Consider the following 11,260-nt stretch of genomic DNA (forward strand, 5'->3'; position numbering starts at 1 on the left):
ATTATGTTGATTTAATGGAAACGTGCGAAAATTAGTACATAAAAATTTGCCAGAGCTTTTTATGAGTAGTTTTTTACATACCTCTCATTATACCAATGGAAATAAGAGTGTTGTTGTTATCGCTCTAATTAATATATTTATCCCATTGAAGGCCCGAAATTATACAAAGACATATTTTTTTCAGAATAGATTTTTTTTGCGTTTTCGAACCAGCAGAATATTATGATAATAAATACTATTACAATATTGTTTTAACATTAGGATATTTGTAACACCTGTTATTTCTGTTATTATTTAACTTAACTACGATTAAATACGACTAGTAAAATATCATAACATTTTCAAAATATATATTTTTTTCAAATTTTTTACTAATAAAGCTCTTGCGCGCACCACGTGTTCACACACGAAGTGGCGTTTTATATCATTTTGTATATTAGGCATATCATTGTACTAAAAGATTACAGGACTTTAATTGCATTTTCCTATTAGGTTTCAAAAACAGATTACTTAGGTCATTAAATATATTTCCAATATATGGGGGGGTTTAATTTGAAAATACTTATACGCTTTTTAGTTAATAATTTAACCCTTAATTTAACTCTTTCCAATCGCGAATTCAGAGATTTATATGAATTTTGCCATAGCATCCGAGTAGAAAGGGTTAAACTATTTATTCATTAATACAATATTATTCTATACGTTTGCAAATATGCAAAAATAATATGTGGTTAAGGGAGGGAGCAGGATAAGCGGCACATTTGAGTAACATTAAAAAAAAATTTTAGAAGAAAATTTGTTTTGGAATGATTTTTATAAAGGTTTGTTGAACTTGTAGTATAACCGATCGCAGCAACAGTTTTAAAAAATATTAAAATAATTTTCTGTTATCAATTTGTTTTCAACCTGAGTTGGGATACAATTTGTCACCGGTAATATACTCCGCCAGTATAATTATTTTAAAATATGTATTTGGAGCGGTGGGTCCTATCTTATCCTGTCAGATAATTTAATTAACTAACATTAAGCGTAACTTATTATCTATGAATTTTTTTAGGCTCGTTACTTCTTTATATCTTACATGAATGATATACAGGGGCCTCTGTAAGAATATTTTAGTGCTTTGTACACAATGTTTTATTCTAATGAAGTACATAGTCATTTAGGCCCACGATGAAGTATACAATGTTTCTACAGCGCCGGGGCAGTTATATAGTATTTATATCTATTTATTTAAACATTTCTGATAGTTTTATAATTTAGTAGCAATGCAATTACGTATCAAAGCGAATGGCAAATATGTAACATAACTTATTAAATGGTAATATTTTATTTGCACGTTAGGACATGATCCAAATTTTTAAATTTTGCATTTTGCCATTTTATAGCAAAATTTTTAAATTTTGCATTTTGCTATTTTATAGCAATTTGATTTTCTGTCCGTGTGTCACAAGCTTCTTTGTCTAGCTTTCAAGCAATATTACATGAAATTGATTTTAATTACTGCCGGTGACCCATAGACAATTTGCAACTAAAATTATGAAATACGTATTTTCATAGATAATTTGTATTGTTGAATCCTCCCTCTTATACTGGAGAAATTCAAGATGTTCTAATTTTGGATCAGTTTTTGTTTCCACCGTACCATCTAATACTTGTTTAGCCTTAGTTTAGTTTTTGTCTTTGAAGTTTAGTGTAAATGATAATAGTAAATGTGATTTGAGATAATAGATAATTCAGATTTCCAATTTAATTTGGAAGGACTACCACACATGTTAAACAAAACCAAAAATTGTCCAAGGTTGTTTTTGTTTTGTGAGGCATCATTGAATTTTTGTCTTGGTCTAACATTTTGGGTAACCTTCAAAATATTTTGTTTCAGATCAATATAGATAAATCTTAGTAGACTCCCGTATATGCTAAATTAATTTAAAGTTGTTTAGTTATTGTGAGGCATCATTGAATCTTGATTTAGCAATTTGGGAGACTTCTAATAATTCTGAAACTGAATTATACGTCTAAGGATATATCTTTTATGATTTAACTGAAACTGGTATAATGTTAGTTTCTCAAAATTTATTTCTGGTTTTTAGGATTAAATTTTATAATTACCATTCGCAAAGAACGTAACTGCACTTTCTAAATGTATTTGAAAATGACTCAAACATAACAATAAGATATATTTTTTTATAAATTATATAACAAGTTTAATACTGGCCTAAAATTCTAATATTAAAAACGCTTCATGTATTTATGGCGTCTACTTTAGATGATTTAATTACAACTATAATATATTTTTAAAATACATCGTACTTAATTAATTAATTTAGAACGCGTGCTGTGTCAGTAAGCGTACGATCATACATATATTCACTCAGTTTCAAACATTCATAAATTTACATATTATTTTTACCTTTTACAATTAATAACTCATTAACATTAATGGGTTATGTTTCCAAAAAACTTAAAAATAAAATAAGTGAAGATTTTGTTAAACTGCTACTATGTCGAAAAACACAGGAACTTATAAGAAAAATCTTATAAACTTTCTCATATTTTATTTTTATAATATATTGTAACATTTACTATTTATTATATCTTTTTCTCAAAAAGTAGTTATTAGATTGTGTGCTATTGTCAATATAGATTTTAGTTTTTCAATTTAAACACGAGCTCTCGTTTGCTCGCCTTTTTTCTGGTTTTGCATGACAAGTGGAAAAACATACATTATGTGCTTAACAATATCTATAAATAATTTTAACTTAATAAATATAAGCAACTCTATATTAGTTTCGAAGTTTTAATAGTCGTCTGACTTATTATTACTGATCGCTGTTTATATTTTTGAAACCGATCACAAAAACATAAACTAACATTATAACCTTATCAATGCGATAATGGTTCGATTTATAATGAAGCTTTTAATTGCTTATTTATTTCTATTGCATTAATAAAATCTGCACATCAAGACATAAAATATATACGACATTTAAATTTATTTTCGTATTTGGCAGTTACGTTTTGTGACTAACTTGAAGCAAATTTGATGAACATAATAATAAATTAATTAGTAATTGAGTTGCTTATTTATTACTTAACAAACAGTAGTAAACATAGACAGTTGATTAAAAGTTTTCCCCAAAGGAAATAATACGAAATTATTCAAAATATAACTGTAAAAGTCATATTTTGAAGAACATCAAAATGTTTCGGTAATTTGATAGTCGATATTAGTTCTATTACATGTGACTTTTGTGAGGAAACTTCTAACCAGCCGAACTATTGAATACTTTATTTGACCGCAAAGATTTTAATGCATCGCTAAGATTTATGTAGTGAGCCAGAAATTTTGCAAAAGGAAGTAAAATCACACCACATTCGGTTACGCCACTCGCATCAGCGCGCCCAATACGCCCGTAGCGGCCAGAACGGGTGCCACCAGGAGCAGGGACGGCAAGGACACGCTCGCCCCGTTGCAGAAGTCGGTTGTGCAGGAACAATAGTGGACCTGCACGTCGTGCGTGCCACTGCGTTTCACGCATTCCTTGTCGTCGCGTTCGTCAGCAATATAACCACAACCGCGCCATACACGCACCTCGCCGTAAACTGGAAGAAAAAATCACCACCACAATCAATGTACTATTTCTGATTTTGAATTTTTATAATTCTAACCATTAATGAAAAATCTGATTTAATGGGCCAATTCTGCCGTAAAATAAACCAATGTGGCAACGCTATGTTATGCTGCTTTTTCATATAAAATGGTACTAAAAACTGTCAAAATGCTATGTAGGGTAGAGCGGGGCTAGTTGAGCATAGGGGCAAGTTGAGCAATCGAAATATCTCGAAAACTATTCACGTTCAGGCATTATATGGTGGAAAAATAGAGGTTTGGGAGAAATAAACATCCCGCGATCGCTAGTGGCCGCTGGACAAATGAGTGAGGCTCACGGCCGTTTTGTTTATTTTGAGACCAAAAAGTAAAAAAGTTATTCGTTTAGACCGTTTTATTTAGAAGTTTATTTTGAGACCAAAAATCAGATAAATGTTATTCTTCCATATAATTATAGTACTTTTATTATGCACAGGTATAATTCTCACTTTTTTTTTTTATAAACTCACTTTATTTTGAAATACCGAGTTGGGGTCAGTTGAGCATAGTTGCTAAACTAGTTCTGTCACTAAGACAATTACCATTAACTTCCAGAAATTAATTATTATTTTTAAGATTTAAGCTAATTCTATGAGTTATATTATAAAGAAATAATGATTTTAAACAAAAATACTGAATATAAAGGTAAAATAATTCCTAAGATACGATATTGTTTTGTTGATTTTACTTTTCGTTCATTATTCAAAGCAAATTACTATAAGTTTTGTTTTCTCTGTCAATAAAGACTATAAATATAGAACTGGTTATTAAAAACTTATTTTATTTCATCACTAATCGACATTGAACCTATGATTTCATTATACTTTCTTAGTGCTAAACTTGCCCCACCTATGGGGTACATTGAGCATACTTGACTTTTTGCATTTAAACAGCTGTAGCTTTTAAATTTTACTTATTACCAAAAAATAGTAGTAATAACACTTTTGTTAAGCGATAAACAACAAATCCATTAAGCCGTATAGCAATTTATTGAGACTTTTCATTGAAGAGCTACATCCGTTTAAGTAAAAATTTGCTCAACTAGCCTCCTACCATATTTGCTGTGCAGTCAGGCGTTTTGAATATATAACCTAACCCAGAAAACACACAAACGCCAAAGAAAAATCTTATCATAAGTGCATCTTTCTGATGTGGCATAATAATACATGCAAAAAGTTAGAGTTCATATGTAAAACTCATGGCAGCACAGTAAATACACAGCATTTTGACGGTTTTTAGTACCATTTCATATGAAAAAAGCATAACATAGCGTTGCCAAAACATTGGTCTATTTTAGGGCAGCATTGGCTCATGAATGACTTTAAAAAAACTAATTTTGTCCATAATGGCTCACATGACTAAAGGATAATTTAAGGGGAATTCGGGCCTAGAATTAAAAAAAATAATTTTTGGACATTTTTGAAACTATGTAGTCAAGAATATGTGTACAAATGATTTTTCAGAATTTAAATCATTTTCAAAGATATATAGCTGTTAACCACCTTCTGTTTTCTTCCTCTGCGACGCGCGTTTTTTCGAAACTGTCTTTTTCGATACGATACCCACGATTTCTCAACTTTTACTGAACTTTTTACTATTTTTACTACTTTTACTGAACTATTTACTTGAAATTTGTAAATAGTCTTCTTGATAGACTTTTCTTCAGTATGACCTACACTTTTTCCAAAATTCAGATTTTAACTATTTTTACAAAAATCGAGAATAAAAAAAAGTTGCAAAAAGTTTTTGTTTGTAGTTCATGAAATTGCGTCATTCATTATCTAAGATTTATATTATATATATATATATATATATATATATATATATATATTTCTCTTCAGATTATTTGGAGGGCTGATATCATGGGTATGGTCAGGCGTCACGTGCCCATTTTTTGACACCCACTTCATCACCCTCTAGAATTAAAACCTTGAATATTTTTCATTTTCCTTGTCTCTGGACCAGAATAATCCTTTAATAATTCTTTTCGATACATTAAATTAGATGCATTTTACCTGATTATTAAATTCTTAACTTGCATCAAATATATGTGAAAAGAATGTTATATGGCACGATATTTCCGAAAGAAAAATAAAACATATCTACATCGGTTATAACATACGTTTTATCATTTTATTAGTTTATACGAATATTTAATTTGCTAATATACCTCTTAAAATTTATTACTAATCAAATAAAATTTATATGCCTATAAAATAATAAAACTCTACAGTAAGATCGCTATTATCGAATATTTTTAGTTTTTGATGTTTTTGATGATAGAGTCGTAAGTTGCTCTTAATTTTTTGTGACATTATTATGGTGAAGCTACATAAAAATGGTGTTACGCTTTGGTGTAAATTTTTTAATAATTAAAAGTGTCTCATTGGTAACTAATTAGTATTAATAAGAACAAATAGAATAGCTCTAATTAGCTTCTGTTATGTGTATCAATATCAATTAGCATTTGTTAACTTTTGCAGTTAAAGCTCTACTAATACTTGTATATTCTGGTTTCGCGTCGTGTAAATATTATAATGACTCAAGTACACAAAGCATGTTTAGAAAATTCATTAAAAAGCAATTTAAATAAAAGACAAACATAAATAAGATAATTGCATATTAATTAGTATACATATATTTAATATATTTATTATTAAAATGTATTTTATTACTTTTTTGTGTCATTTTTCTGCAAATATTGTGCTTGACATCAGGGACGGCAGGTACGATCATGCTGCAGTTCATAATTCCTAGAGAGTACGGATTGAACGGATCTGCACATCTTGGGTCGTATCTGCTGTTACACGCGTAGCACAAAAGTGCGTCACCTGGAAAAGAAAATTTATATTCCACAAATTGATTTTTTTAATGTTAAACACAGAACTTAATTTTTAAATTATCGGCATGTAAGCTGTAACTCGAAAGATTTGCAATCTTGATTAAGAGAGAGAATCATTGCAATCTAGCTCCTCCCTCCTTAAGTAATACTTCTAACATGAACAAGAGGTAAGAGAAAGGCCGGAGGTAATGAGTAAATCAAAATTTGTACTCTTATGTAACCTTAAAATCTAATGACATTCCGATTTCTTCGTTGATGTACGCCCGTGAACCGAAACGAAAAATCTCTATTCACTCGACACGACGACTAAGCACAATCGACCCGTTTAAAAATGATTTCATCGAGAGCGAATGACGAAGAGTTCGGGCGTAACGCAACTTCCGTTGCATTTTCACAGGTTTACTCCCTAGTCGCGCCTAAAGAAATTTTACTTCAAAAACAATCCTGATTAAATGTGCGCATATTTAATGCTTCCTACCAAAGCTCTTTAAAGCCTTTTTTTCAATGGAAGGCAATTCAAAATCGACAAATTTTGAAAATTTCAACTTCATAGTTCAACAAATAGTCTAAATTCTAGAATACTTGTGGAAGTCTGGCAATTGATTTACTTTTTTCTACTGTGAAAGAAGTGCTAGAAATGTTATTTAGAATTACGATTCCAAAGTTTAAAGGAACAAAAATGATAAAAATTATTCACCGAACCAAAAAATAGTTACTTTTGAACAAATTCCTAGGTTTTTCTTAAATACCGACGACGAGATTTTAACCGAGGGATTAAACATTTTTTCTAATTTTTTTTATGACGGTTATATATATATATATATATATATATATATATAATTGTATATTCAAAATGTGATAATAGGGACGGCAATGATAGTGACAATGAAGGTTAAACATATAGGCAATGGTAAAGGACAGCGAAGGCAATAATAGTTTGGACAATGGTGATGTTAGGTATAATATCATTTACACCTATTATTTGTTTACATAAATCATCGTGTCTTATACCTATGGAATTTCAGATCATTGTTTATTATTGTATTCTTAGTTAGACTTCAATTTATTTACTTTCATTCTACTAAAAAGGCTAAAATTCTATAATAGTCATAATATGTTTACTTTACCAATCCCTTACTTGATATGACAGTTGCTTTACAAATAAGTGTAGAGGCTGAATAAATTACTTTATTTTCTTTAACAGTTCTCATCTAATCATTTACTAATGCACTTCATGTTTTATATTTACAGTTTTACTAGAGATGGTCAGCAAGCATGTTGCCAAAAAAGTTTTTGCACGTCGTATTGAAGAGAAATATTTTTCAACCTATGCTGATTTTAAAATATCATGAGATTTATGAATTCTAATCTCTTTATATTAATATTCTCATATTTTGAAATGTAATTTTATATCTAAATTGCATGTATGTGTATTTAACACAATGTTTCAATTAGATTCTTTTTGTAAAAGCCCGCATACAGGTTTTTTTCAAAAACGCATCGACATTTAATATAGCAATCGAGTACTGAACATGTCAATTACTGGACATTTTATGTGTTTTTCCAATACATTTATTTTCCATGGGCGACATTGTTTTCGACGCTCTTTATTTTACAGCAATCGCGTTTATTTGATTCTGATCAATAGATATAAATACTTGTTAACTTTGTTTCAATATTAAATTATAGAAAATGAAACTTATGCAATTGATTAAACGAAACTTAGGCAATATAGTTAACAGTAGATTTGCGCCGGGATCAGAAAGCCAATTGAAATTCAATTAAACATTCGATGAGTTGGCTGTAGTTTTGGGAACATAATGATGCACTAAATTTGAATGTATAATTTAATACTGATATGCTAAAAGCGATATATCATAGATCGATATGATTTTTAATTTTAATCCTTAATGTGTTAGATATGCTAATTTATTGATGTTCTTCCGAAATGGTGAAATATGTGGTTAAATATTAAAATGCTGCGTGTAAATAGCCTTTTACGATTTTTTTTATTTTTATTTTAATTTATTCAAGAGATCTGATAAAGTGTTGCATAACATAAAAACCCAAAGATTAAATACATTCTGACGGAATTCTTCATTTGCCACCTTATTAAATTCGACTATCTACATAAAAGATATTTGTGCCTCACAGCATGTTGGGTTCATTGCGTTTATTTATTATTCTATCGTTATAAATGGTTTTAAAAAATCCTTAACAGATGCGTCTTTTGTATAAATTTTCCTTAGAATGTAGTCGCGTTAGGAAAAACTTAATTATGTTTTAAAGGTTTAATGTGTTCGGTAAGCATAGTTTTGAATTGTCTGCGATTTTTTAAATTGTTTTCATATTATAGTTGTTTCATTGAATTTGGCTTGGTTTCTCCATTGTAAATTGAATTGCGATCTAAGCAATTAATTGAATAAAACCAGATTTCGATTGAAAGACAATCGATTTTAAAAGAATTTTTTGTCATTGTGCTAAAATTGTTGACTAGTCGGAGTTCTAATTTATAAAATAATTTTTTCCAAGAAAAATAGAGTATACTCTATAGATGACACCAGCGTGAGTCTCTACGTCAAGTAAATATTATTGTCAGTCGGTTGTAATTTTTTTGTTTTTGATACGATACGTTTGTTATTAGTTATAGTTATAGGATTGATTAGGTTTAAAGGGCAAGAGTTGTCGGTTAACATTTAATTGATATGCCGGTAATAAATACATATTATATATAATATATATTATATATATATATATATATAATGTAGTCTCGTTAATTCACTGTGCTATGACTAATTCAATTGAAAGGTTGGGGCTTCACCAGCATTTCAAGTGTTAAAAAATTCTGAAGTTATTCTACGCTGTTCATACTCAAGCTCTTCATGGATCATTAATCGAAGTGCATTTTTGTCGAGTAACTTTGCATATCATTGATGGAACAGTGTGCCATTTCATTGTTAAATCGATTAGAATTATAATAGGATTACTGTTGCTACGCCCTTACTGTTATATAATACAAATCATTCGAGACTGTTACGTTAAATGATGGCTTAAGACGAGTAGGAGTTAAGTCCTGTATTTGAAAAGCACAAATCCGGGGTAATGGATATATGTATACATATATTTCATTATTATATATATCATATGGATGTATTAGATTAAACGTTTTTTGTTCATTGATAATCTTTAGCATAGAATTTTTTAAATATCAGATCAACACCTTTTTATGTGTACATTACACATTTTAATGAAAATATACATGACGAATATTGATAAGCTGCATTTAATTTCAAACCTCTATCTCCCCTATTATATATTCAATAATATCATTATCAAATTTTGCATCAAGTATGAAAACTATTCTATGGTTTCTAAAAATTGTTGTTATAAATTTTATTATTGTAGAGATTAATGGTTAAAAAAGATTGTATATTTGATAGTGATCCCCTCTCTTATGAAACGCGGTTGTCGGAGCGACCGTCAAAATCGTAGCACTCGTAGTGCTACGTGGCCTCCTTTTCTTGACACATAAAACCAAAACTGCAGGTTTAGTGAATCTGATAATCTATCAAAATGTATTATACCGATTGTGGTAAATATAATATGTGGTCTTTGATTATGGATTGAGGTAATATTTACTACAAATTTGTGGCCACAAATTATTAACCATACGTTTTGACCAGTAGATTTTCTATCATTTTAGCCAAACTGGGCGACTATCATTTTAGCAATTGAGCCCAACTGGTCGACTGGAAATTAAAATTAACTTATAAAGATAAATATTCAGGTTATGATTAGTAATGATCGACGGCTAATAAAAAATCAAACTGATAAAAATGTATCCTTAATAATTTATAACGTATAGTTAATAAATAATTTATAGCGTATAGTTAATAAATAATTTATAGCGTATACTCAATAAACAATTTATAGCGGTATAGTTAAAAATAATTTAATTGAGATTTGCGATGCTAATTGATTTAAATATGCTTGCAAATCAGATAGCATTGAACGAATCATGATTATGACTGATCGTTGATGATGTATTATTATTTTATAGGGTTATACAAAAACCGACATCTTAGGAAACCGGTTTTCAAATAGTATCCCGGAAACGGTTTTGACCGGTTTCTAGTTTTCATATGAAAACTATTTGCTCGAATTATTCGAACAAAACAGAGAATTTCGAGTGTTTTAATCACTCACAGCAGTTTTAGACTGAATTATTTATTTCAATTTTACTGATATTTGTTATGCAATTTAGTGAAACATAAAAATTGACCAGGATTAAATAATTTAAAAAAAAAATTATTACCCGTTGTTTATGCCAAATTTTTACATACAGGGTGTAAATATTTCTATAATAGTGAAATGAAAGACTGCTTTGGATTTGCAATAGTATTTTTATCATTCCGGTGCATTTGGCATCGAAAACCGGTATTTTCTACTAAAACCGGTTCTTGAAAACTGACAAATCTTAGGTAATATCTATTTTTTATTATTTATATTGCTTCTTGATTCATTATATGCAGTTCTAATTATGTATTTTTATTACGTAGTGCTCTACATATATGAAAAAAAAATGAATGAAAATACAGGAAGAAATTCAATTGTCAAGTATTGGATAGCAAATATCCATGTCCTTAAGTATTGGAACAGTATCCTGTTCAGAAGTGAAGACCCTTTGTGTTTTCTTTATATGTACCTTTTTCTCGAGATCTTTCAGATAAATTATTTATTTAGGATATAATATGGTATCGCCGCTG

The 11,260-nt window shown here is 29.3% G+C and overlaps 1 protein-coding gene across 1 annotated transcript; it reads right to left on the bottom strand.

Annotated features, from left to right (window-relative positions):
• Positions 1-3,236: 3,236 nt before the first annotated feature.
• On the bottom strand, positions 3,237-8,086 carry LOC113376259. Its single transcript, XM_026616167.1, has 3 exons — positions 8,038-8,086; positions 6,328-6,483; positions 3,237-3,606 (listed from the first exon to the last, which is right to left on the bottom strand). Exons 1-3 carry the CDS (start codon positions 8,084-8,086, stop codon positions 3,383-3,385), a joined length of 429 nt encoding a protein of 142 aa, XP_026471952.1. The 3' UTR covers positions 3,237-3,382.
• Positions 8,087-11,260: the final 3,174 nt, after the last annotated feature.

The sequence above is a fragment of the Ctenocephalides felis genome, unplaced genomic scaffold, assembly GCF_003426905.1.
Source record: "Ctenocephalides felis isolate EL2017-DRISC unplaced genomic scaffold, ASM342690v1 CF-g0.4_SCAFFOLD_01886, whole genome shotgun sequence".
Taxonomy (NCBI): Eukaryota; Metazoa; Arthropoda; class Insecta; order Siphonaptera; family Pulicidae; genus Ctenocephalides; species Ctenocephalides felis.